The sequence below is a fragment of the Cottoperca gobio genome, unplaced genomic scaffold (genome assembly GCF_900634415.1).
Source record: "Cottoperca gobio unplaced genomic scaffold, fCotGob3.1 fCotGob3_340arrow_ctg1, whole genome shotgun sequence".
Classification (NCBI taxonomy): Eukaryota; Metazoa; Chordata; class Actinopteri; order Perciformes; family Bovichtidae; genus Cottoperca; species Cottoperca gobio.
In genome coordinates this window covers 13398-40566 of record NW_021166943.1, presented here as the reverse complement: position 1 = coordinate 40566, position 27169 = coordinate 13398, and the positions used below count along the sequence as shown (strand labels likewise).

Sequence of the window (27169 nt, the reverse complement as noted above, 5' to 3'; positions counted from 1 at the left end):
CCCTCGAGACCCCAGCCCCTGTGCTCCTTCCGTCCCTCGAGACCCAAGCCCCTGTACTCCCTCCATCCCTCGAGACCCCAGCCCCTGTGCTCCTTCCGTTCCTCGAGACCCCAGCCCCTGTGCTCCCGTTATCCCACGAGACCCCAGCCCCTGTGCTCCCTCCGTTCCTTGAGATCCCAGCCCCTGTGCTCCCTCCGTCCTTGAGATCCCAGCCCCTGTAATCCTTCCGTTCCTCGAGACCCCAGCCCCTGTGATCCCTCCGTTCCTCGAGACCCCAGCCCCTGTTCTCCTGTTGTCCCACGAGACACCAGCCCCTGTGCTCCCTCTGTCCCTCGATATCCCAGTCCCTGTGCTCCCTCTGTCCCTCGATACACCAGCTCCTGTGCTCCCTCTGTCCCTCGATACCCAGACCCTGTGCTCCCTCTGTCCCTCGATACCCCAGACCCTGTGCTCCCTCTGTCCCCCTCTCTTCCCGATACCCCTTTGCTCCCCTTGACTCCCGAGTTCCCACCGACTGTCGAGACCCCAGTGACTCCGCGCCGGCCTCCTGAGCGGCTCCGCCCGCAACCCCTACGGCCTCCCCACCGGCCTCCTGAGCGGTTCCGCCCGCATCCTGCCCGGCCTCCCCGCCGGCCTCCTGAACGGTTCCGCCTGCATCCTGCCTGGCCTCCGCTCCGGCCTCCTGAGCGGCTCCACCCGCATCCTGCCAGCCTCCTGAGCGGTCCACCCGCACTTCTTCAAATTCTACAACTGTAGATGTGTGATTAATGTTTGGTTATCATGTCCTTTTCCTGGAAATGTTGCTAAAGACTAAAGACTGTCTTATCTGGAATATTTCTACATTAACGTTTTTGTTCTTTCACTGGCAAAATATTAATATGTTCTTGTTTTGTTCTCCTGCAGCAACGGACTGTGGAGAACCTGAACCTTTGCTGAATGGAGGGATGATCGTCCTGTCCCGTCAAGATCAGAACGCTTCTGTTGTTATGTATTACTGTAATGAACCATATTACTCTCTCCCTGGGGGCGTAAGCGGTGAGATATTTATATATTATTACAAAAATACAATGATTAAAGATGATTTTTTTTTTTTTTATAGCTTAATTAAAGAATAAATAACATTATTTTGTTCCCTCTGTCTTCAGTTACTTTCACCTGTGAAGGAGACGGAAAGTGGAGATCCAAACACAGTGATGTCACTCCAACATGCATGCCTGGTATTTAAAACCCTGTGATACAAATTATACGACTCTTTAACTCAAACATGAAGTCTGGGTCTGTGTGAACCTTATTTATGTGTTTCTCTTCAAGTCTGTGGCCAGCCCACAACACTCATCTCCAACTTTCAGAGGATCCTTGGAGGCAGAGAGGCTCCAGACAACACCATCCCCTGGCAGGTGCTTGTGAGGCAGCAGGTATCGAGAGGAGGAGGCATGGTGATTGGAGACCGCTGGATTATGACTGCAGCTCATTCCCTAATAAATAATGCAAATCCAATATCAAAAGAGGAGATAAAGGTAAGTGTGCTGCTACAGGTGTTATCTGGCCCATTGCCTCCATGTTTTTGAGTTAACATTTATTTCCTCTTATGTTGTTGATTTGCAGATTTACATGGGACGTACTGACGTTAACACCCTGACAGACTCACATGTGCTTGCTGCTTCAATCCACATTCACCCTGAATACAACAACCCCAAGTTCTCAGACTTTAACAATGATATTGCTTTGATCAAACTGCAAGACCCAATCACATTCAACTCATCCATTATGCCAATATGTTTGCCAGCAGAGGGTGCCACATACGTCACTGGCATGATGGGGTAAAGCAACCACTGAGAGTTCTCACCTCATGTTATATAATCCTTTTTATATGTCATTTATTTTCTTCAAAGTAATATTTTGAACTGTAACAATTCCTCTTGCATTTGACTCTTTTTCCCCTTGTTGTGCCAACATGTGAATCTTGTCCAGCTTGTAGACAGGAGACTCAGATTAGCTTTTTTTATTGAGTTCATCATAACTGTCTCTTCTGAATTTTCTTTTCAGACTGGTGTCAGGATTTGGCGATAGAGTTTTGAGGCTGAACTACGTGGAGGTTCCTGTGGTGGATCAGGAGACATGCAAAAATGCATTATTTCCGAGGGCGAATGCATCATATCTGACAAATAACATGATTTGTGCCGGACTCCCTGAAGGTGGGAAAGACTCCTGCAGCGGTGACGGTGGAGGCCCCTTCGCCCTGAATGACAACGGGAGCTTCTGGGCTGCTGGGATTTCCAGCTGGGGGGAGGGCTGCGGATTGCCGGGAAAATATGGAGTCTATACCAGAGTCGCTAATTACATAGACTGGATCAACAAGACCATGCAGGAGAATTTAAATGTACAGTAATTCAAAGACATCTACAATAAAATAAGAATAAAGTGAACACACTTTGCTCTAAATATAATCTTTCTGCATGTTGTGTCACAAGAAAGTTTAAAATAAAATAATCTTGATAAGAAGCACTTCAAAACTTCGTGAAATTATTGAATGAATGTCATACTGACCGTAAAAGCAGGACAAAGTGACCTAATACAGATTTAAATCTGCCTTTTCATGCTTGTATCTCAGATTATTTACAGATATTTTCTGGTCAAGATTATAACTGGATTAGTGTCCACTTCAAATCCATTTTTAACAACTTGGTATTTGTCCGTCTGTAATACCTTGCACTATTGTATATTGTTAATTCCTAAACATTTGTCTGTTTTACTCATTAATCTTCTGGTTTGATTCGTCAGTGTTATCGATCCATTGTTGACACTGTTGTTCTCCACTTTGTACCTTTTTTTGCCAAAACAAACAAATCCTGGAGGTTAAATTCCATTGCAAAATATTACAACCCTCAGCCTGTGTGACATTAATGGTTCATTTGAGCCTAAAACTGCAGCTACACACAGATCAACTTATTGCAGACATGGGGTGGACCTGCTGTGTTATATGGTAAGATGAATCACTTCACCTTCATGTTTCATTGGATTTTTATTGTTCATAAAAGTTTATCTTGAAAAGCTACTACAGTATATACACGCTATAATTGTGTGTGTGTGTGTGTGTGTGTGTGTGTGTGTGTGTGTGTGTGTGTGTGTGTGTGTGTGTGTGTGTGTGTGTGTGTGTGTGCATTTAGTCGATGTCCTCACAGTGTTGTATGACAGGGGAGAATACAGCTGTGACCAGGTTACCCTGCGAGGCAGCTGGATATGTGAGATCACGAGATAATGCGAGACTCACAAGATTGCACGAGGACAGCTAGAATAGAAACAGTATTGCAGAAACTCTACCAGTGGACATTGGTTGAACCATTTTACAGCGTTTTATTCTCCATGTACAAAACATTTATTTTTTTGCAAACCTTTCATACTATTACATATAGGTGTCGAGAGGACTCTCTACAAACTAAAAGCATGAAAGACCATTAAAAACTAGAGTAGTCCTCTCTTTGCAAACACTTTCTGTTTACCCACAATTCCAGGCTTCTCTGTTTGTCAGCGGGGGAGTGCTTGGAGTCTAAAATACAAGGGGAGGTCAAATCGCCCCAGTATCCTCGACCTTACCCTCCCAGCACGCTGAGTCAATGGACATACGGGGCTCCAGAGGGCTACAAGATGCAGCTGTATCTAACACACCTGGATATTAAAGATTCTGTGGGCTGCCATGAAGACTCTCTGATGGTCCGAGACATCTTGAAACCTAATATTACACAATGTATCATTGTTTTCAATACACTCAGTTTGTTGCTACAACACTTGATCTAGCATGACCAATCTCTTCGAGGCTATGTTAGCAAACTTTAGCTAAATGTTGTTTATATAACGCACATTACTGAGTAACTTTGCTGACTTTATGACCCAGCTCCACTTGTGCTACTGTCACATTAGTTTAACACTTTAGCTCAAAGCTAAACAACAGCTTAGCATTTAGCCTTGTTGTCACTAGCCACAGTGGTCGCTGTTTAGCAAAACTGACATCTCGCTTGAGCTGCCTGTAGACCGAACTGTGTTTGTTAGTGAGTGCCTCGTGATGATCTTTAGTCTTACAATATCCTTTTCACTCTGAACTTTTCAGGTTCTCGATGATCAAAACGTCTTGGGGAAGTTTTGCGGACAGGAAAACTCATCAAATTACCCAGGCAAGGAGCCGATCCTTTCTCACGGCTCCAGTCTGACTCTCTTATTCCGAGCAAGTGCCTCCGATCCAGAGCAACAACAGCACACTGGCTTCTTTGGTAGATACGTGGCAATGGGTACAGCTTTTCTGGTCTCTTCCCTCTTCTCTACAATGCGTTATGTTTCCAACCTTGAAGAGAAATTTCACCTTAAAAAATAAATAACATGATGCTTTTCCAAGTTGGTCAGTATGATTAATATCAACAAATATACAAAACAGTGTACCTTTAACCCGCCATGACTGCTGTCATTGCATGCCAGGAATCAGTCAAAGCCCATAACCCTTCCCCCCGAGTGTTTCAGTGATATTTTTGTTGCCGCCGCTGTCAGAATGCTTTCTGTTTCTCTCAGAGCCACCAACAACACAGGAACTGTTTCTAAACAAACAGCGCAATGGAGGCGTTGATAACATATTTTCTGTCCGTTCATTTTCATATGAACAAGAAGGTCCTTTCCGGGAACCATCACCTTCATGTGGTGTAGAGGTGTGTGTGTGTCCCTATGAACCTGAGGGCTGTGTTGTCTGGAGCCTGGTGCTCCTGGTAGGTTCTCCCGAGGCAAATTGGTCTCAGGCGAGGGGCCAGACTAAGAAGGATTCAAGACAACCCCACGAAACATAGAGGAAGAGAGGGAGAGACCCTGGAGGAAGCCTGGGGGCCCTGTCTGGAGCCAGGCCCAGAGTGTGGATTTGGGTATGGAGGTCTTCCATGACACGCCTCGTTAACATTACGTGGGTGTCTGGGACAGTACTTAGGTGGTGGCAGACCGGGGTGGTGGTTCCCCTGTTCAAAAAGGGGGACCAGAGATTGTGTGCCAACTACAGGGGTATCACACTTCTCAGCCTCCCTGGTAAAGTCTACTCCAAGGTGCTGGAAAAGAGGGCTTGGCCGATAGTCCAAGTCACTCACTCTTATGTCAAGTCTAGTTGTACTTCCTGTCTGTGTGTTTTCGCTCTGATTGTTGATTTGTTCCTCCTATGTCCGTTCACCTTGCCCTTGTGTTTTTAGCTTCTCTCCCCAGCTGTGTCTCGTTCCCCTCGTTTAGCGTCTGTGTGTATATATCCCTGTCTTTCCCAGTGTTCCTTGTCAGATCGTCATCTAAGTGTCACCCTTGCAGATGTCTCCTCGTGCTTCCTCGTGCTTCCTCGTGCTCCCCGTGTCATCCTGGTTTGTCTTTTCAGTTTAGTGTTTACCTTTTGTATTTTTGTTATTTTGTAAGCTTTTTGGAATATAGCTCTCTTTTTGTTAATCTCCTTGTCTGCCGTCTTGCATTTGAGTCCTCACCTTTTCGCTACCGTGACAGTACGATCTGACTAGAAACATGGACTCAGCTGATGTCACGGACGAGGAGACCTATGATTTAATGTACACTTTAATTGTAATGTTTGGTGAGTGGAAGCGAAACCCCTGTTGGGGGACACGACATGCTGCGCTTGGATTGGCAAGAAAAGAGGTTGCTAAGAAGCCAGAGTTGAAGAGCCTTTTAACTGAGTGGCTTCAGGATTTTGTGGACCCTCCACCTTGCCAGCCTAACCCTGCCGATCCTTCCACTCAACTTCCTTTTGCCGAGCTGCGGCAACCCCCTTTTCCAGTCGCGCTGCGGCAGCCTCCTACTACTGTCGGGCTGCACCAGACCCCAATCCCTGAGCCATTTCTGGGCACTCGCCTGGCCCTGGGAGGTCCTCGGAGTCTCCAGGGGACTTCCAGATCTCGGCGCAAGAGACCCAGACCACGGCAGACCCCTGTTTCCGCTACTTGGCCGCGACAGCGCCCTGTTTCTGCTGCCGGGCCGCAACAGCCTCCTGTTCCCGCTGCCGGACCTCCGTAGACTCCCGCTGCCGGACCTCCGCAGACCCCCGTCCCCGCTGCCAGATTTCTGCAGACATCCGCTCCAGTTGATGCCGGACCGCTGCAGACCCCAGCTGTTCCCCAGCTTCCCCTCGAGACACCAGCCCCTGTGCTCCCTCCGTCCCTCGATACTCCATCCCCTGTGCTCCCTCCGTCCCTCGAGACGCCAGCCCCTGTGCTCCCTCTGTCCCTCGAGAACAGCCCCTGTGCCCCTCCGTTCCTCGAGACCCTAGCCCCTGTGCCCCCTCCGTCCCTCGAGACCCCAGCCCCTGTACTCCCTCCATCCCTCGAGACCCCAGCCCCTGTGCTCCTTCCGTCCCTCGAGACCCAAGCCCCTGTACTCCCTCCATCCCTCGAGACCCCAGCCCCTGTGCTCCTTCCGTTCCTCGAGACCCCAGCCCCTGTGCTCCCGTTATCCCACGAGACCCCAGCCCCTGTGCTCCCTCCGTTCCTTGAGATCCCAGCCCCTGTGCTCCCTCCGTTCCTTGAGATCCCAGCCCCTGTAATCCTTCCGTTCCTCGAGACCCCAGCCCCTGTGATCCCTCCGTTCCTCGAGACCCCAGCCCCTGTTCTCCTGTTGTCCCACGAGACACCAGCCCCTGTGCTCCCTCTGTCCCTCGATATCCCAGTCCCTGTGCTCCCTCTGTCCCTCGATACACCAGCTCCTGTGCTCCCTCTGTCCCTCGATACCCCAGACCCTGTGCTCCCTCTGTCCCTCGATACCCCAGACCCTGTGCTCCCTCTGTCCCCCTCTCTTCCCGATACCCCTTTGCTCCCCTTGACTCCCGAGTTCCCACCGACTGTCGAGACCCCAGTGACTCCGCGCCGGCCTCCTGAGCGGCTCCGCCCGCAACCCCTACGGCCTCCCCACCGGCCTCCTGAGCGGTTCCGCCCGCATCCTGCCCGGCCTCCCCGCCGGCCTCCTGAACGGTTCCGCCTGCATCCTGCCTGGCCTCCGCTCCGGCCTCCTGAGCGGCTCCACCCGCATCCTGCCAGCCTCCTGAGCGGTCCACCCGCACTTCTTCAAATTCTACAACTGTAGATGTGTGATTAATGTTTGGTTATCATGTCCTTTTCCTGGAAATGTTGCTAAAGACAGTGAGACTCCTGTCTTACCTGAAAATTTCTACATTGACGTTTTTGTTCTTTCACTGGCAAAATATTAATATGTTCTTGTTTTGTTCTCCTGCAGCAACGGACTGTGGAGAACCTGAACCTTTGCTGAATGGAGGGATGATCGTCCTGTCCCGTCAAGATCAGAACGCTTCTGTTGTTATGTATTACTGTAATGAACCATATTACTCTCTCCCTGGGGGCGTAAACGGTGAGATATTTATATATTATTACAAAAATATAATGATTAAAATGAACATTTTTGATATAGCCTAATATATACCCTTGATAAACTGTCATCTGTCCTGGACAATACACCACCCTCTGCACAGCACATTCACCCCGCCAAGTCTTATTTGAAATGTACATTTGTAATGGCGGGGGGGGGGTACTTTTAAGCTACTGGATTTCTGAATCTATCTATCTAAAAAATAAAACTCATTATTTTGTTCCCTCTCTCTTCAGTTACTTTCACCTGTGAAGGAGACGGAAAGTGGAGATCCAAACACAGTGATGTCACTCCAACATGCATGCCTGGTATTTAAAACCCTGTGATACAAATTATACGACTCTTTAACTCAAACATGAAGTCTGGGTCTGTGTGAACCTTATTTATGTGTTTCTCTTCAAGTCTGTGGCCAGCCCACAACACTCATCTCCAACTTTCAGAAGATCCTTGGAGACAGAGAGGCTCCAGACAACACCATCCCCTGGCAGGTGCTCGTGAGTCTGAAGGTATCGAAAGGAGGAGGCATGGTGATTGGAGACCGCTGGATTATGACTGCAGCTCAAGTCCTAGATATTGATGTAAATCCAATATCAAAAGAGCAGATAAAGGTAAGTGTGCTGCTACAGGTGTTATCTGGCCCATTGCCTCCATGTTTTTGAGTTAACATTTATTTCCTCTTATGTTGTTGATTTGCAGATTTACATGGGACGTACTGACGTTAATACCCTGACGGACTCACATTTGTTTGCTGCTTCAATCCACATTCACCCTGAATACAATTTCATCAGCTCAGACTTTAACAATGATATTGCTTTGATCAAACTGCGAGACCCAATCACATTCAACTCATCCATTATGCCAATATGTTTGCCAGCAGAGGGTGCCACATACGTCACTGGCATGATGGGGTAAAGAAACAACTGAAAGTTCTCATGTCATGTTATATAATCCTTTTTATATATATATATTCATCATAACTGTCTCTTCTGCATTTTCTTTTCAGACTGGTGTCAGGATTTGGCGGAAGAGCTTCGACGCTAAACTACGCAGAGGTTCCTGTGGTGGATCAGGAGACATGCAAAAATTCATTTTCTCCCAGGAAAGATGCATCATATCTGACAAATAACATGTTTTGTGCCGGACTCCCTGAAGGTGGGAAAGACGCCTGCAGCGGTGACGGTGGAGGCCCCTTCGCCCTGAATGACAACGGGAGCTTCTGGGCTGCTGGGATTTCCAGCTGGGGGGTGGGCTGCGGATTGCCGGGAAAATATGGAGTATATACCAGAGTCGCTAATTACATAGACTGGATCAACAAGACCATGCAGGAAAACTGAAATTTACAGTTATTAATTACAATGTGATGTGAGAATGTTGATGAAATAAATCATCAACAATAAAATAAGAAGAAAGGGAACTCATCTTGCTCTTAATATATTCTTTCTGCAGTGATAATGAATATGTTGTCGCACTGCTGACTGAAAGATAAAGTCTTCTGCCTCCATTTATCCGTTGGATTCATGTTAATGTGTATTTAAAGATATTTGAATATAAAGAATTGTCTAGCGACCCCCCCCCCCCCCTCCAGTACCTCCGTGGACCCTAGGGAGATACTGCAGGGGGTAATTACTGTGAACTACTATATACTGTGAGTACTAAATACTTAATCTCTTCCAGTGCCTAGTCAGTACCACTCATATACTCTGGAACTTGTGAAACTGTTTTACTCGTCATTCTTGTAGTTCGGTTCGTCAAAGTTACTGAGACATTATTTGCCCTGCTCTTCTACAATTAATTCTTCATTCATTGATGTTTGCTAAGACAAAGAAATACATTCCATTGCAAAATATTACAAACATTAAAGGTCCATTTAAACTCCAGCTACACAGAGATGAAGTTATTGGACCTACTGTGTTATATTGGTCAACTTTTTTCTTTTTTACATACAACATAATTACAGCTTATTTAGCTGATGCTTTTGTCCAAAGCGACTTACAATAAGTACAAACAATCACGAGGTTAGAACTCCGAACTGCGAGAATCTGGCAAGTACATTAGCTTCCAATAGGTGTAATCATTTAAGTGCAGAACAACAGCTTCAAATAAGCCAAACGTGCAGCATACAGCCGTGGTGCAGTCGAAACAGGAGAGATTTCAGTCTGCAGAAGGTGTGAAGACCGTCTGCTGACCTGACATCAATGGGGAGGTCGTTCCACCATTTTGGAGCCAGGATAGCAAACAGGTTTTATTTGAGGGGTGTCTGGGTCCCACCCGCATTGAGGGAGTGGCCAGACGATTGGCTCGGCTGCCCAGGAAGAAGTGAGAGGAAAGTGAGAACAGAAAGGAGGTTATGTTGTGGCTAGAGTGCATCAACAAAAGGCAGGCAGAGAGGTAGGATGCTCCCCTTGTTATGAATAAACAAATGTTAAGTTCCTGCCATGTAGCTTGAAAACTAACCCCAATCTAGGTGAAAAGTCAGGAATTAGAAGACGAGGGACAGAAGAGGCGTGGATAAGATGTCGGCGTCATGATAAAAACTTAAACTTAAAGGAGGGGCCAAGACACTAACTACCTGAACGGGGTCTGATTGGTGAAGCAAGAACGGACCTCATGACATTTTTAATCTATATCATCTATATCATCTTTAATAAATCTTCTTATATTATAACTGAAAGTCTTTATAATTTTTGACTTTCCATCTCCTGATCTCCACAAGAAATAACCAACACTAACAAACCTCTGCACATGAATCACAACCTGCAGTCTGTCTTTATACTGTGTCCTGCCTTAGAGCCACATGCATTTCTCATTTCTAATGTTATTGATTCATTATGTGCGTCTATATTTATTGATATTATGATTGCGAATTCAGAATTGGATAATAACCCAGATTATGACGCTCAGGATTGATCAACCTCATATGTCTATAGTCATAGTCTCTCTGAATTAATTGTACTTATAATAAAAAGTTAATAGAGAAATAACAGATCATGAAAAAGAAAATATATAGCAGCCTTGTAGTGTTAATAAATTAAGATTTAAGGTGCTTTTAGGAGGATTTTGTTTGGACTTTAGAGCCACGATAGCTGTTTCCAGTTTTTATGCTAAGCTAGCTAACCAACTGTGGCGTCAGCTTAACCAAAATGTTGAAATACATCTGAGTAGTTACAAATGAATACATACATTAAATATCATATCCCACATGTTGTATAGATACAAATGTCAGACTCCTTTTTGTAATTGTTTTACATTAAACATGAAAAACCCGATCTTTGCCGAGTGATCAGCGCTTGTTTCCATAGAGACCCGTGACCCACTTCCTGCTGCGCTCTCATTGGACGATCCCGTCTGCTCACTTTCACTTTCTCTCCTCCACTGCTGCATCTTCCAAACAGCTCGTGGACTACTTCACATGTTTACTATTATATTATATTAACTTGTGTACAGTTCTGTGGTTTGAATGTGAAGAGGCTGTAAGATCCGCAGACTGTAGCGATGCAATGAGCTGTTGTTAGTTGTTGAAATCAAAAGTGAAAGTCCGCTGGTGCTTTTGTGTTGTTAGCAGTTGTTTCACTTTGTCTTATTGTACTATCAGTAAACTTTAATTTAACTCTTAATTTACAAAAACACGGAAACGGGACTACGCAATGATGATTCAAGTCATTTTGTTTGGATACTTCCTGACGTGCGTTTGTGGTAAGAGCATTTTATTTGGCATATTAATGGCGCAGCACATAAACGTATTAGTGCCAATACATTAACTTTTAATTTATTAAGCTCAGTAATACACTTTTTAGAGAAGTATTCATTTCACATTGATGTAATTGGCACTAATTATATGTAAAATAGAGACTTCCAACTGCTGATGAAGTCTAACAGCAGGTCATCTTAACATGCAAACATATGAAATGTGTCTAAAGGCAAGAAAACTATTCAACGAAAAACGTTTTGTAATAATAAATGATTGATGAATTAATATGAATTGGTTTTAAATGGAGCTCAACACAACTAAACAAACAAAACAATAAATAAAATAAAGAGATCAGAACCCTTTTTGCCAACAATTTGTTCCAAATAGTTCCAGGAAACTTTCAAGACATTATTTTGAATTAATCGATCAATAAAATAAAGTAGTCTTTTGGTATTTGTTTACCTGATTATGTTAACAATGATGATACAATTCAATGTATTGAGATTATGTTAAATGAACTTTTCATTAAGTTAGAGGTGGTTATAATCCACTATTTTAGTTCAAAGTTGTCATTCATTGCAGATGGTGAGTTAACACTTGTAAGAAACATTTGTTTCTCAGGTGACGGTGTTGTCGATGTGGTACTTTCCTGCACCCTGGTGGAGGAGGGAGTTGGAATGGGAGGAATGGGAGGTGGGGCTCTCTTCACACGCACTCCAGCCACTCTCGTCTTAAAAGATGTCGCAGTGGCTCCTGACGAATCACTTGAAACACTCACTCCGTTGTCCCGCCTTCATCCCTGGACCCAGATGGCCATCCTGTTAGAAGTCAAAGGTTCTTTACTTCCTTCTTTACGTGTAAAGTTTGCTGTAATTTCACCACAAACTGTGTTGAACTTTCTATCGTCCCTCTGTGCCAGTGTGTCATGCCCTGAGATCCCCAATGCACATGTGCTGCTCCATGTCGGACTGCAACCAGCAGGAGGTGATGTGTGAACTAAGCCGTTACTCTCCTGATGGATCCCAGGAGAGTTCAGAACCAGCTTATTTCATGGTGTCTCTCAATGTGGAGGGAGTTGAGTTCAGCACTGCGTTCATTCTGCAAACTTTGGCGGTAGAGAAGGACCAGTCGACCCTCACACAAAACAAACTGGCTCTGCCTCTTAGCAGCTCGGGAACTATTCTGACTGAGGGTGAGATCCAGAGTTTAATTTGTTCATTGAAGTTGTTTCCATTAACATCATTATTTCACCTGTTTGCTTTCTGTCCTTCAGTGATATTCCTGGTGTTTTCCCACATAAAGTCCGTATCTGCCCCTCTGAGAGGTGACGTGCTCCTCAACTGTGGCTTCAAGCAGCAGGAGATACCCGTAGCGCAGGAAGTGGCCGTTGAATGGCGACTGCAGCACAGGGGAAAAGGGTGGAAAGTGTTTGAATGAAGACAAGGCTGGATGATGCAGAAGGGAGCACAGTGGGTAAGTGCAGGCACTGGTTGTTCTGCTCTATCCAGCATCAGGAGGGATTTAAACTGAAGACGGCTTCTTGTAGCTCCGACAGCGCTGATGATGTTGAGGATGGTACATTACTGCATTCAGTCGAGTGGAAGTTCATGAATAAATAAACGCAAATTAGCTCCGAAGGCCTATTTTTAGTGGAGGACAATGTTTTCCCAATCACCTCAGGGGGTAAACAAAACATGTGGAGGGAAAGTAAAAGCATTAAAGAAATCGTATCGCTCGAAATGATCAAGATGTTACATCAAGAAATAAGTTGTTGAACCACAATACCGACTACATGGATGATGTAACTGAGTTATACACTATTTATTAGATTTTATGATCTTCGTAATTATAGTTTTTTGTTTCATCAGTTTGTGCGGTTACTTTATGAATGAACTCATCACATAAGAAATGGGTCATACACAGTTATGTAACTCGTTAGACCGCAACCTCTGGAGCTGTGTAGACGAACAGCCGTGGCTGAATGTGAGAAAACGGCACAAAGAACACACCAGTGAGCGCGGACAAGAAGAGCACAGTGTGTCCAACTAAATGCTGCAGAACAAGCAGGAAAGTGGACCTTGAGTTGAGATTGTTTTGTCAATCCCTGTTTGGTTTTCTGTCGTCAGTGCATGCAGAGAGGAGGGGCTCCAGCATGAAGGCCTCCGAGGTCGTTGGTCAAGGTAACGCCTCCGTGACTCTGACCGAGCTGAAGGTTCGGACGTGGGGACCTACATCTGTACTGTCAGTGTTGGTGCTTTCCACGCCCAGCAGGTCGTTCAACTCCACGTTGTTCGTAAGTTTAAACTTATTCTCTCAATTCAGAAGAGAAAAAAACACTGTTTTTCAATTCTTGCTCTGTTGCTCTGTGTTTCAGAACCTCCTCACATTTCACTCTCGCAGGAGAAGTTGGTGTTGAAGACGAACTCGGTCCAGACGTTGAGCTGCCACTGCACTAAGTACTACCCGCTGGATGCTCAGGTGTGTAACTAGTATGCTGTTAAATGTAGTTGGTAACCTGCCGTCTGTGTCTTCCATTTCCTGCCTCTGAACACTTAGCAAGACATTCAATCTTTAGTTATTAACTTATTGTTATATAATCTGAGGGGCCTATTTCTGCCCATTTATACAAAGTCAACCTAATAAACAAGCAGCAAAAATAACTGGATTAATAACTAGCAAGGAAAATACTAAATAAATAAATGAAGCATCTATATTAATTAAACACTCAAAATAAATACTAATAATTATTGATAAAACAAACAAACTAATAAGTAACGCCTACATTATATATGTGTTATTTGATGGATTTGTGTAAATCTCACTTTAGTTGTTGAAAGACGTGAGAGCAGCTGATTTCTTTAAATGTCTTTCTGGCTTTTCATTAGAATATTTTAAGGCAATTTTATTTATTTGTATTGTTCATTATTTTAATGTATTTGTGTCTTGAAATGTTTTACTCCCCACACTATTTTTATTTTATTTATTAAATATTATTACATTTCCATATTTTGTATTAGTCTTACATTCAGTCAGCTCTTAAGCTAATTGAATTCCACTGCTCTGTATGAAAGGTGCTTCCTAAAACAGATCTTTTTGTAACTGTGTTGGAAAGCTATATAAATAAAGTTTATTGATATTATTATGATTATACAGTTTGGTTGACTCACAGGTCATAATTCTCTGCTTTGTCCTGACTTCCAGATCGAGTGGTTATCCTTCTCTCCGACGGACACAGAGCCCACAGTGCTTCCAGATCAGGGCTCTCTCTCCAGCCATCGGCAGCACGCTGACAGGTCTTATTCCCTGTCGTCTCACCTCACTGTGCCCTCCGGTGTCTCCCCTGGGACGAAGATCACCTGCAGGGTGTCCCACCGAGCCCTGGACGCTCCTCTCTCTCTCAGTCTGGTGGTAGAACGTCCAGAAGCAGGTATTATTGTGTGGCCTTTGTTGTGTTGTTTAAAGTTACTACGAGGAACTTTGTGTGGCGGTCCCTGTGGACAAAAGCAGTAGTGTTTCCGAGCACCAGAGTGCCTTTAGAAAACCTCTCGTTCTACTGCAGCGGGGGTCTGACAGCCTGCCCCGCTCAGTCCCGGTTCTGGTTCTCGGGTGTGCTGGTTGCTCTCGGTGGCTCCTGAGATGAAGCAGTTTCTCGGGAACCTGCATTAATTGGTTGATTAAGAAAAAGTATATTGAAATAGCCACTCTTCTTGCTGTCGGTCATGTAGAGGCATCAGTATTAAAGTAAGACGGTTTCATACCCAGTTTAAAGATCCTCGTAGTAACTTAAACTCTGTTTTTAAAGGAGCAGTTTGACCATTTGGGAAAAGCGCTTCGTTGCCGAGAGTTAGCTCAGAAGATCTATCCCACTCTCGTGTCTGTATGGTCCTTTTTCACTGATAGAAATGCAAAAAATGCAGTTTTCATGTTGTACTTTGTGCTTAATGTATGAAACCTGCTCTGTGTCTGTTTCTCTCCAGGCTCCTACGGGTGGGTTCTGGGATTCCTGATCATCACTGTGCTTTTCTTCTACCAGGTCATGAGATAACTTTGTAGGCAGATAATCTGGATTTTAAACTGAGAGACTTCCTTTGTGTCATCTGTGAGTCTGTAAATTACTACTGATGAGAAGCCATCACTGGTTCTGTTAACTCTTCTTGGCTTCACCTGAACACAAAGGTGCACTTTGGGTGAAATAACTTCATTTGAATATCTAACTGTATAATTCATTTGCTTTATACGTTTGCTGTATTGTTGTTTGGTGTTTACTGTGAGGTTGCAGTAAACACATCTGGAGTGTGTGTTTCTGTAGCCTGCAACATATTAAATCTTAAATCCCAAACTATACTTTCGTGCAAAGTTCACACTTAAATTACACAAAGAAGTTTTGTTATTTCTCCCACACTGACTTGTGTTTTGCATGTCGAGAGCTGTGGGAAACACAACGTACTCAGCATTTACTCTCGTTACTTTCTGCAGTTTGCAGTAAGCTTGCATGTGAGCCACTCCGCTTCTCCAAATGTTATATTACTGGTCCTCACACATTTTATTTGAAAGCAAATGAACATTTAAGTAAGGTATGTGTTTTTTATGCTGTTGCCCATAAAAGTCAAGAAGAGCAGCTTTGGGAAAACACGAGGCATTAACACATAAACATACAATAAGACTGGATTAAGTTATTAAATGCTATTTGGGTTATTGAGCTTCCTGTCTGCCTCAACTGGATGAAGAGAAAGATAAGAGTAGTCAGCTCACAGTTGCTCTGAAGGAGGCTGAGCAGCAGCTGAAGATCAGATATCTCCAGTGGCTGGAGGAGAAGTCTTCCCTCCTTCAGGCTGCTTTAGACTTTCTAAAGCCTGAAGCACTTTCTGTGGCCTGAAGGAAGGAATACTTATCCTGCAGCCACTCCTGCTCCTTCTCCTGTAGATTCTGCTTTAGACATCAGGCCACAGAAAGTCTAAAGCCGAATCTGAAAGGAGAAGGAGCAGGAGTGGCTGGAGGAGGAACGACGAGGGAGGAGGATGCACGCCGAATGACGAGGGAGTTCTCAGCAGAGAACTTGTAACCTCCCCCTCTCTCTGAGCTGCCGGTCGTTACGGTGCACACTGTGTTTGAATATGTGACTCATTGTAAACACGACTGTCAGAAACAACACAGAACCTTAAAGCTCTCACGGAGCGTAACGAGGGAGCTCTGGATGTTCGGCGCTTTGTTCTGTTACCTTTTATGTGTTTGTTTCTATGTTGTTGTGCGTGATAATGACATTGTGATAAGTGTTTGTGACTCAATATCGGTACATTGTTTTGCATAACGTCTGGAAACCGAAGCTCTACTTTGTAATAAGAAAGCTGGAGCATCACTTAGTGGATTGTGGAAAAACAACAGCTCAATATGTGAAGAGAACATTTCAAAGGTCAGCACTCAGTTCTGTTGATGATTTATTTATTGGCATCAGCAAAAGTGGTAAGCATGCATTTGTTTTCGCAAATCCAGTTGCATCATCTTACTGCATTTTCCGGTTGTAAATCACAAAACATGTTCTCATATCTCATGTGGTAATAACCTAATAATATTGTTGCACAATATCATCAGATAGTTATAACTAGCTGCTACAATTATGCATCTTCATTCGGTCCGAAGAGAGGAACATTAACTTTTCTTTTATGTCCAATGACCCCCGAAAAACCTGAAGAATTTATAAACACATCTTCAGGAGCATAATCTGACATAAGTGTACTATTGTTCAATCCATACAATACTACATGTTTTAACAGATCACTATAGTAGCAGTTGTTTGCAGTCTCAGAATATAATTCTTCTCTCAAAAGCAACTCAAATTAATCGAATTTAGCAAACTCTTGAGCATCATTGCATTGCATAAGCAGTAATTATCAGATCAGAAAGACATTATACACAGGTCGTTTAAACCACTAACAAAAGAAATGTACAATCGGCAGTTAGATTAGAAATGGCAGATACACAGATCACACAAATAGGCAAAACTATGGACACGGTTTGCCATGCAAGTTAGAAACAAACACCTCATTTTGCATTTACTGCAGGGGAGTCTGTTTTTATGTGAGGGGGGGGGGGAGGGTGGATCTGGGTTTCTAAATAATGTCCTTTCCCCCATTATCCTGCTTTTTGAAGGTCAACTTAAACAAAAATGTTTTTTTTTTCTGCACAACTTCCAAACAAGTTGTCGTTTTGTACCAGTTTTATTTTTAATGTGACACGACACATTCATCTGTCTGTGGCTGTGTCCATGTCAGAGTTAAGAGACCTTCCTCGTGCTCATGTGTACAGCAGATTGTCTGTTAGTGGCTGCTGCGCGTATCACTACGCCACGTAGAATAACACGACTATTCCTCCACCTGTGGTACAACAACCGGGGTGAAATGAAGCACAACTACTTCTTCAATAATTGCTTATCAGTCCAGAATTTGAAATCCTAAAGTTTTTGTTTTTTTTGGGGGGGGGGGAATGCTCACTACATTTCCCAGAATCCCTTCTTCCGTTCCTTATACTCTCAGTCTCTTTTTCACATTTTTTTTCTCTCATTGTCGTTACTGAACGTTGCAGAAAGTTTGGCAGGAAAGGAAAGGAAAAAGTTACTAATAAAACCCTATCAGCTAAACTCAGAAAAAAGCTAATGGCTACAATGCTTTGGATCACAAATACACACACACACACACACACAAACACACGCACGTACAACAAAAATGTTTCTAATCTTAATCTAAAATGACCTTGTGTTAGTAAGTAGCAATAATGGTAGAAGTTGTGAGAGAAGCAGTGTGTTAGTTAGGCAAGTCAGTTTCAACTTACAAATGTAGGACTCTCAAAAAAGGTAATATGAAGAAGCTTTGGCGTATCTGGGGAGGAAGGGACTGCAAACTCTTGTTCAATCTCACCATCTGCACGCTCCCCCCTCTCACAGCCCCGTTCAGAGGACTGAGCCCCGTGTGTTCCCGTGTCACAAGAATTTTCTCTCTCCCTCCTTCCATTTTCCTTTCTTCCATCCACTCCGCCCGCTGCGTCCTTCAATAATACATGAGGTGCAGAGACAGGACACCAAAGCAGTGGAAGAAAGCAACAAGAAGGGAGGGAGAGGGGGGGGCGCAGAGCGGAGACACCTATAAACACTACTGTCACGTATAAGTGCGAGATGGTTTGATGGAAGACTGTGAAGAGAGGACGGATAAAAGGGGAGGAGTGGCGCTTGGGTATCTTTTTATTTTTTTCTCTTTCCCTCTCATATCTTTCTCAAGTCCATATCCATCGGTACTGATGGGCAGAGCTCAGTAGAAGAAGTACACTGCGAAGGAAGGAGAGAGGGAGGGGAAGTCATTAGTCTAATGGATGTGGCAGTACATCACGTATACAGCTGAGCTCTCCTTACAGGTTTGTTTTCAATAAAGAAATCTATATTATAACATTTACTGTAATTCAAAGTCAAGAATAATGGACAATCAGAGCAGAAGCACACCAGCCATGGGCTTGTTAGTGCGGAAATACTAGCATGTTGGTGCTGTCACTGTATCTTATATATATATATATATATATATATATGTATATATATCTAGTGTACTACATCTAGTATTTATTCTGACACACTAACACCATATGAGCCTTTTCTTCCCACATGTCCTCTGCTGCTGAGACACTTAATGATCATTTGCTTTTTTAATAATCTTATCTGTTTATAAATCAATATGTGTATTAGTATCAACATGCCACTTACAGAATAGTATTCCAACCACAATGACTCCGATGACACCCATCATGATCATCATCTGAAAGGACAAAACTTTTACTATAAAGGAATTTCAGTTTTCAATGCCTGAAAACTGAAAAGAAACACATCCGAACTATAAAACGAAACATTTAATCCACTCGAGTCTGCAGGGAAAACTGTACAATAACAGACTTTATTTCCCTCAAAGCATCTGCTCAGTGTCCCACAGCAGCTCATTAACACATCAGTGTGTGGAGAGCAGGATCCCCGGAACAGACAGTGTGTGTTCGCCTCAGTGCACCTCAGCATGAACAGTTCTGAGGACCTTACTCGCACTACTAGCTCTGTATACATACTATCTCTATGCACCACATACACTAAGGCATATTATTAATTCAGACTGGCATCACATTGATTTCAGTAACAACAATATGTTTAATGTGCCCACCTTGCAGTTCTTCCACCAGTACTTGTTCTTTAGCTGAGCGGCGCAGCTTTCAAACTGAGAGGCTCCGGCTTGGAGAGCATCCGCTCTGTCATCCAGCTCTGAAAGCTTCTGGTCCCTTTCCAAAACCTTGTCCACATTCACCCGCATGATGTCCACCACCTAACCCACCGCGGAGAGGATGAGACAGCATTTGGCAGCGGTTTGTGAGGAGAGACAGAGAGGATGACAAGCGTGGTTAAAGGACACGAAGCTAAATTATTGTATATTAATAAGACCAGGCCTTTCCACAGAACACAGGAGCAACAACAAAGCCGTTGTTCATGCTTGTTTGTCTCTGGTCCACTATAAGCACAGTGCATACACAGTCCAGATATTTCATATTTAAACTGCTTTATTATTGATGCATTGCATGTAACGTCAAACTCTGGCCTGGTCCAGCTCACCTCCTCCACTTGGGCCTGTGTCTGCTGTAGCCTGCGGTTGCTGGAGGTGTTGGGTGGGCCGGGAGGAACGCCGCCTGGGGCTCCATCTGCTCCGGGGGCTCCTGGAGCACCGGGGGCGGCAGCAGCATCTGGGGCGGACCTGAGAAGAAGCACGAGGAAGAGGAACTGAAGTTGGAGTAAAGGGGACACTTTGGTATTCTGACGACTGATGCATATAATAAGGAAAATCCTGACAAAAAGATTCTGAGGTAAAGGAGGACATTAAGATAATCTGCCAGCTGTGGAGGAGGGATACTGACACCACAGAGCTAAAGGAGAAAACTGCATAGTATGCACGGGAGAATGGAGATGCACGGTGAGGAATGCAGAAAATAGGATGGAAGGGGTTAGGGATTTCAAAGGTGCAATGGGATGAAACAGCCTACAGGCCACAGATGGGAATAAACAGAAGGTCCCGGCTGAATGATAAATTCTGGTGATGGATTACAGAGGTGGGACAGTGAAGGAAAACTGGAGAGGGATGCGTACAGAAAGGGTTAATAAAGCAGGGGGGAGAGGAGGTACTGGAGGTTTGAAACTGAGCACTGCCTCAACATGATGGGCAGTTTAATACAATTCGCAGTGACTGCAGGACAACAGATTAATTCAGCAGACAAGCAACAAGAATGTCGTCATGACCGTCATTCATTTGACATGAGCAGGTGATGGTGGTGACCTCAAACCCTCTGACCCGCGAGATGCTGTGTAACACATCTATTTTCTTTTTCAATCTGTAGTGTCAAATTATCCTTTAAAAAAACCCTCTCAATTGAACTCTACCCAAGGCTTTACAGTGGCAGCATCCAACCCCTGAATACATAATTTAGTGATGGTGTGACGGAAAATTTCACTTGCGTCAGCAGAATCCATCAAGCTGAAAGAAATCAGTTTCCGACCCACAGCAGGGGGAAACATACACGGACATAAGCTGGTTTGAGTTTACATATTTAACCAGAGCATCTCGAGAGATATGTTTTAAAGTTAGTGTTGGGAAAAGAGCGCAGCAGAAAAGCCGCATTAATACTCACATCTTCTATGCAGCTGTTTGAACTGACTCACGGGCAGCGGAGGAGGGGTGAGGGCTGTGAGGTGGAGAGGGAGGGTCTGAAGTACAACACGAGAAGAAGAAGAGGAAGAAGAAGAAGAAGAAGAAGGAGAAGAAGAAGCAAAAACAGCAAGATCACAGGGAAAAAAAAACAAGACAAGAATTCTCGGAACTGGTCCAAACGAAAGTCAAAATGTTCAATTAGCAAAGCGAGTAAGTGCCGCGCGGACAGTAAACAGAGGCGGAGGGTCTTTGCGCAGTGGAGCCGATCTTCTAGCGATGCATTTATACTGCAAGTCAAAGTACCGCAATATACCGAGACACGTAAACGGGCCGGGCGAGGATTCACTGTGTGACTGGACTGGCGAGCAGGAAGTGAAGCGGAGCGATGCGAGCTCAAGAGAAAAGTACTTCTAAATTATAATCCATTTAAGAGAAATCCACGGAGGTTTATATTCCTGCAGGGCTGCATGCAGCTCCTCCGAGTGATGCCGAGTCTTTGCAGAGCTGCTCCTGGATGCTGAGAGGCAGCGCTGATTGGCTGTGCTGGTTGTTGAGTTGCCTCTTCTAAAAAGCTACTGGCAAAATGCGTGCAATTTCAAAATTAAAGGAAGAAAAGTCCAGTCATGAGAAATCAGTTGTCTCTCTTTGATTGTTGTCACCCCCTACCTCTCTGTCTCACGTTCTCCCTGCGCGGACGGATGTGCGTCTTGTGTGAAGTGCGGTAGTTTCGGCTGTGTGTAGGCTACTGCAATAATGCGTCTCTCCTCCTGCTCCACTTGGACTCGTAACGACAGTGCGGTACCCCCCCTCCCTCCCCTCCTCGCTCTCCCCTCACACTTTGCAGTACTGCAGCTCTCTTTGTCGGATAGGGCGGCAGGACGACACTGCGGTACAGGGGAAGCCTACAGAGTGCAGTGGCGTGTCCACACTTTTAACACTGGGGTGCCTTGTGCAATCGCCCTTCTTTAATGCATGTATATATACTTTTCTTAGTTTTTGTTATTATATTACATTTTTATATACGTATTTTATATTTATTATTTATTGGAGACTCCCAGGGAAAGATTTTCACAATTAACCTACCGGAGTGACAATAAACTCCTTGAATCATCTTCAATCTGGAATAGCATTAACACTTCTCATATCTACATTAATTGCTACAGTTCCTTTTATTCCAGTGTTTGAAATGCAATTTAATAGATAGCTATGAAATGAAACATAGCTACAAATCACAACACAACAGACTGGCAGCGTGCAAATGTAAAATAAAGATTTCACTTTACTTTAAGTCCTCAAAATGAAATTGTACTTACGAAAGTATGCTACAGTACATATAAGAGCAAACAACTGGCTAGTGTTTTTATGATTTCACAAACTTCCAGCCATGTTTCAATTAGAACATACAGTAACAAATAAATAAATAAATATATATAGGCTCTTTATGTATGTATATATATATATATATATATATATATATATATATATATATATATATATATATATATATATATATATATATATAAATGGAATTCATGAATTATTATTATTAATTATTTCCTTTAGAACATACAGTAAACATAAAATATAACAAAATAACATATATTTTCCTTTTCTTTTTTACTGTATGTTCTAAAGGAAATAATTAAAAATAATAATAATTCATGAATTCCATTTATTTATATATATATATATATATATATTATTTTCTTTACTGTATGTTCTAAAGGAAATAATTAAAAATAATAATAATTCATGAATTCCATTTATATATATATATATTATTTTCTTTACTGTATGTTCTAATTTAATAGCACCAACATAGTATTTGTATTTCTGCCCTAACAAGCCCATATCTGATCTGCTCTGATTGTCAGTAAGTAATGATTTATTTACCAATTCTTTATTAAAAACTAATCTGTATTTATTTAGAAAATCATGTTGTTTGCTGATGTTTTGTGTCCCCATCAATTGCAGATGTCAGAGTGGGACATTCTTTTAAAACAGTGTTCAATCCAAACATTTGCATGTTTTAATTTAGAATTGTTTGAGTTTTATCAGTACTTATATATATTTTACATTTGGTTTTTATTTCTGCTTTATACTTTGTGTTTTTACGGAGTAACTATTCTTTTTAGGATTTGTCTTGTTGTGTTGCATGTTATGGACTGAGAATCAACACGATGAGCGACAGCTGTGATTAATTGGAACACGCCCCCCGCAGCTCAGGATTGGCTGACGCAGGACAGCGTGCTTTTAAGTGTGACGTAAGACAGGTGCGGAGAGCACAGGGAAGCGCGAGCTGAGGCCACTGGGGGGGGGGAAGCTGGAGACGAGCAGCACGTGACGCGGAGGCGGAAAGACTTTCAACGCATGTTATGAGCGAAGTGACGTTAAAGGAAAGTGACCAAGCGAACCAAACACATGTGTGTGTGAGAGTGTGTGAGAGTGTGTGTGACCAGAACTAACGGCGCTTTCTTTCTCCCGCAGCGGCCGGTGCAGTCATGTGGAGGCAGCTGGACATAAGCCCCCCCTCCACATTAAATGTAATACTCTAATTCCTGGTATATTGACTGTCCAGTTTAAAGGAAAGTCATTGTGTTTTTGGACTCTGTGCACATTGTGGTTAATTTATTTAAAGAGTAATCCTGTTAAATGTTAGAAACGTAAGTCTATATATATATATATATATATATATATATATATATATAGATATATATATATATATATATATATATATATATATATATATATATATATATATATATATATATATATATATATATATATATATATATATATATATATATATATATATATATATATATATATATATATATATATATATATATATATATATATATATATATTTCTATATATATATATTTCGTTTGACAAGCGTTTTTATTGGCTTCACACTAACTACTCATTGATGATGGTAAATAACCCACTAAGTAAATTTAAGTACTTTTCATCAAAGATTTACTTCCATTTAATTCAGCTTACTTCAACTGGCTTGTTAAACAAACTCAAAGATTAAATTCACTCCAGGAGGAGAAGCAGCACATCTTTGTTTGAGTTGAATGTTTGGTCGGATTTGTAACCTTAAGTTCTTCGACCAGATAGTTTCTAGTTTAACATTAAAATGTTGCCAATTTAAGAACATTTTAAACGTGCAAAGTTCTCAAGTCTGAAAGTATTGTCTGGACACACCTCCTATAGTGCATTGAGGGACTCTTAATATAGTCCATGGGGTTGCATGCAACGTACAACAATAATTATAAGGAACGAGATCACGGGTACAAGCGGCCGAAATGTGTTTCCTCAGACGGGTGGCGTCTCCCTTAGAGATAGGGTGAGAAGCTCAGCCATCAGGAGAGACTCTGAGTAGAGCCGCTGCTGCTTTACGTTGAGGTGGTTCATCTAGTAAGGAGCCACCTGGCCGCCTCCCTAGGGAGGTGTTCCAGGTACAGCTGGGAGGAGACCCCGGGGAAGACCCAGGACTCTGTGGAGAGATTATATCTCCTCACTGGGAACACCTCGGGACCCCCCAGGCGGAGCAGGAGGATGTGGCCCGGAGAAGGGAAGATTGGGGTTCCTTACTTGCTGCCCGACCCCGGATAAGCGGTAGACGATGGATGAAGTTCCTCCAGCAAAGACCTCCAGCTGACTCCTTGTGTATTATTTACCTTTGCAATTGTTTGATCCTAGTTGCGCCTACGACCTCTTCTCCATTTTGTTTCAACTCTCATGAGAAGTAACGTCTGCATTAAAGAACGGGAACAGCCTGAACACATGAGCATCTTCAGGGAAGTGTCACAAATGAACTGTGGCCAAAACTAAAAGGAAACTCTCGTCTATACATTTTGTAGTTGTGATCTTTGTTTTAAATTAAAGCATTTACTTTTATTTTTTATAAATTAACTAACTTGTAGCAGGTTTAACATCTTCCAGGAAGAGCAGCCTATTGATGCCCATGTTTGAAGAATAAAATGTCTGCCGTTCACTTCCTGTTACGTGTGCATAGAGGAAATACCAATAAATGCATAACTTGCTTTGATAGTCTAACTTTAAAATAAGCTCATTATCAACTTAATTTATTCATTCTTTTATTGGTTCATCCTGAGCTCCAGTGCTGACCTTTGACCTCTGGCTTCAACACAATCGTGGTATTTGTCAAACTACAGAACAAAAGCAACACACTAGTTGCCGTCCGACAGCAGACGGCGTTTGTAGGGAATAAAACGAGTCCATTTTCAGGCTTTTATATCGTGTATTCTGTGTTTGACAGCAAAATCATTAATAAACAAGTACAGGAAATATGCTGCTCTGGAACACACGTTCTCTTCACATGAATATAACTTAGAAAAAATGTCAACAGCACGACGTCACACCGACTGTTCTTCTTGGCTGGTCAGATGCATTTGCCAGCATGGTTTGTTTAACGGTATTTGCCGTAGCGGTTATATCGCTTGTAGAGGAAGCTTATCCTCTTCTCCAAGTTGTGTTTGTTTAGCGTCAGCATTCGGTCTCCCACCATCTTCTTCTTTCTCGTGAGACGCTGCAGTTCGTTGCCATTGAAAGCCTTCACCCAGCATGGAGCAATGATGACGTCTTTGGGGTGAGCTTTAAATTCTCCTGCAGACACAGATCAGTAAATACAGGAAGGCAGCATCTGAGCATCATTTATTGTATATACTATTCATCTTTTCAAAACTCAATTTATTAAGTCTAGTAACTGAAATCATGACGCAGGACTTTAGTTCTCCCCTAAAAGCAATCGGTTAACTCATCACATGAGAAACATTTGAATTCATTAAGCATAGTAGCCTGTTTAATTACGAGCTGAGACATTAAAAAAATATATAAACAAACTAATTCCAGTCTCAAATGGTTGAGGACACTTACCTAAGATGCCTATGTTATCATAAACTCCAAACATACTCCTCTTCTCAGTCCACCTGTCCACCTTCTTCAGCTGAGGGATGCAATGCATCCTGATCTGACAGCATGCCCCTGAAGAAAGCACAGTTTCATATCAGTATTCAGTGCTTTAATGTGCACATCAATTAACAAAAGGCACGCACTGAAAGCATACAAAGTAATATTATAGCTGCAGAACAGACACAAAAACAAACTTAAGCTACACATTAGCCTCAGTCACAGCACTCACCAGTAGAAATGGTCCTGGCTGTCTGACAGAAGGACGCTCCAGCTTTCAGTAACCCCCCCAGTACAGACATGATTTCTACAAAAAACACAATAATATCAACTTCACATGAAAGGTACTCCGTGTACTCGGGTAAAGTGGCCATTCGGCGCTTATTAGCTATGTTTTAAACGTTTCTATCAAACACAACGTTATCTTTTCAAGTACCTTTACATTGACCCTTAGCTTTAGCTTTAGCTAGCACAGTTAGCACAGTTAGCACAGTTAGCTACATTACCAGTTTCAACGCCCAGCTGAGATCTTCTGCCTCCTAAATGTTTAATTATTAACACAACGAAGCATACATTAAAGCCGTAAATGGAGATAAAAAACACTTGCAAATAGATGTTATTGAGGCTTCAACATGCTCTTAGTGGCCGCCTCCATCTTACTCTGTGTCCCACAATGCACAGCGCCGGCACCGTATTACCGGTAGAGCAGCGCACAGACAATCGTTGCACGGTCTCTGCACCTTTTCTTTCCCCCAGTAGAGGGAGGTGTCGGTACAGGAGGGGAACATCCATCGATAGACATTTACTACACGGGAATGTAATAAAAATGAGCGTGGTTAATTCTTTAAATTAAAAAAGCCAAACACATAAATTAAGAAATAAAAAAGATGTCTAATTTACCTCACACAGAATAAGTCTTTGTGGGATATATGCAGGGGAGTAGGAGCCACGTGTAATAATCATTTTAAAAATCATTATCAGACCAAATAAAACAGTTGAGGGAGGCAAGGGTGTCCAAAACGATTGTGATTATTCCCGCAAACCCCACATTTATCCCCAAAGAGGGTTGATTATAATTATTAATGGGCAGTGGGTGTGTGAACATGTGTTGTGTGGATGTTGTTGTGCTGTAAAATAAACCACCACACAGTGTGGGATGATTCCTGCAAGTAGATTAAATATGTTTACCAATACAGTTTTCTCGTGTGTGACAGAAAGGGAATGAGAAGACAGAGGCTAAATATGTCTCTATGTTTGTGTATGTAGTAATATATAAATAATATACAACAACATACAAATATTGCCATTGTGTAGCGTTAGGAGGAAAAAGTATTTTATTTTTATATATTTGAGTTTTCCTGTCAATAAATACAGAAATAAATTATTAAAAGAATAAATACATGGATACATAAATAAATAGATGAATAAATGTTTA

The 27169-nt window shown here is 42.8% G+C and overlaps 4 protein-coding genes across 7 annotated transcripts; 2 read left to right on the top strand and 2 right to left on the bottom strand.

Moving 5' to 3' along the window:
- Positions 1 to 927: 927 nt before the first annotated feature.
- On the top strand, positions 928 to 8729 carry LOC115005684 (complement C1r subcomponent-like). The gene is made up of 12 exons (XM_029427626.1): positions 928 to 1035; positions 1146 to 1217; positions 1312 to 1517; positions 1606 to 1820; positions 2047 to 2385; positions 3513 to 3711; positions 4106 to 4283; positions 7246 to 7377; positions 7632 to 7703; positions 7798 to 8003; positions 8092 to 8303; positions 8399 to 8729. The coding sequence occupies exons 1-12, from the start codon at positions 945 to 947 to the stop codon at positions 8727 to 8729; spliced, it is 2253 nt and encodes a 750-aa protein (XP_029283486.1). The 5' UTR covers positions 928 to 944.
- A 3296-nt stretch (positions 8730 to 12025) lies between these two features.
- Positions 12026 to 15464, top strand: LOC115005683 (tapasin-related protein-like). Its single transcript, XM_029427625.1, is given in 8 exon segments — positions 12026 to 12275; positions 12357 to 12512; positions 12515 to 12556; positions 13210 to 13296; positions 13299 to 13376; positions 13458 to 13561; positions 14285 to 14510; positions 15061 to 15464. Coding segments are annotated over 8 exon segments (1011 nt in total). The 3' UTR covers positions 15129 to 15464.
- Positions 15465 to 16505: 1041 nt separating this feature from the next.
- LOC115005682 (synaptobrevin-like) lies at positions 16506 to 21507 on the bottom strand. 2 transcript variants are annotated; one of them, XM_029427624.1, is made up of 6 exons: positions 21463 to 21507; positions 20777 to 20852; positions 19710 to 19848; positions 19267 to 19425; positions 18825 to 18876; positions 16506 to 18398 (listed from the first exon to the last, which is right to left on the bottom strand). In XM_029427624.1, coding segments are annotated over exons 2-6 (369 nt in total). In that variant the 5' UTR covers positions 20779 to 20852; positions 21463 to 21507; the 3' UTR covers positions 16506 to 18381. The 2 variants fall into 2 exon arrangements, with proteins under 2 accessions (XP_029283484.1, XP_029283483.1); XM_029427623.1 differs by lacking the exon at positions 21463 to 21507 and having other exon boundaries at positions 20777 to 20989.
- Positions 21508 to 24889: 3382 nt separating this feature from the next.
- On the bottom strand, positions 24890 to 26449 carry LOC115005680 (39S ribosomal protein L51, mitochondrial-like). Of its 3 annotated transcripts, none has more exons than XM_029427620.1 (4): positions 26342 to 26449; positions 25967 to 26041; positions 25702 to 25809; positions 24890 to 25431 (listed from the first exon to the last, which is right to left on the bottom strand). In XM_029427620.1, exons 2-4 carry the CDS (start codon positions 26034 to 26036, stop codon positions 25235 to 25237), a joined length of 375 nt encoding a protein of 124 aa, XP_029283480.1. In that variant the 5' UTR covers positions 26037 to 26041; positions 26342 to 26449; the 3' UTR covers positions 24890 to 25234. The 3 variants fall into 3 exon arrangements, with proteins under 3 accessions (XP_029283480.1, XP_029283481.1, XP_029283479.1); XM_029427621.1 differs by lacking the exon at positions 26342 to 26449 and adding an exon at positions 26241 to 26299; XM_029427619.1 differs by lacking the exon at positions 26342 to 26449 and having other exon boundaries at positions 25967 to 26196.
- Between the last annotated feature and the right edge of the window lie 720 nt (positions 26450 to 27169).

Excerpts from the sequence above, each read along its gene's own strand:
- LOC115005680 (XM_029427619.1), bottom strand. The coding sequence starts at position 26,108 with ATGGCCACTTTACCCGAGTACACGGAGTACCTTTCATGTGAAGTTGAT. Across the intron at positions 25,810-25,966 it reads AGCCAGGACCATTTCTACTG|GGGCATGCTGTCAGATCAGG; the intron begins GTGAGTGCTGTG and ends TGCTTTCTTCAG. Across the intron at positions 25,432-25,701 it reads TGATAACATAGGCATCTTAG|GAGAATTTAAAGCTCACCCC; the intron begins GTAAGTGTCCTC and ends CTGTGTCTGCAG.
- LOC115005682 (XM_029427624.1), bottom strand. Across the intron at positions 19,426-19,709 it reads CACAGGCCCAAGTGGAGGAG|GTGGTGGACATCATGCGGGT; the intron begins GTGAGCTGGACC and ends GCGGTGGGTTAG. Across the intron at positions 18,877-19,266 it reads ACTGGTGGAAGAACTGCAAG|ATGATGATCATGATGGGTGT; the intron begins GTGGGCACATTA and ends TTGTCCTTTCAG.
- LOC115005684 (XM_029427626.1), top strand. The coding sequence starts at position 945 with ATGATCGTCCTGTCCCGTCAAGATCAGAACGCTTCTGTTGTTATGTAT. Across the intron at positions 1,821-2,046 it reads TACGTCACTGGCATGATGGG|ACTGGTGTCAGGATTTGGCG; the intron begins GTAAAGCAACCA and ends TTTTCTTTTCAG. Across the intron at positions 4,284-7,245 it reads TGGTAGATACGTGGCAATGG|CAACGGACTGTGGAGAACCT; the intron begins GTACAGCTTTTC and ends GTTCTCCTGCAG.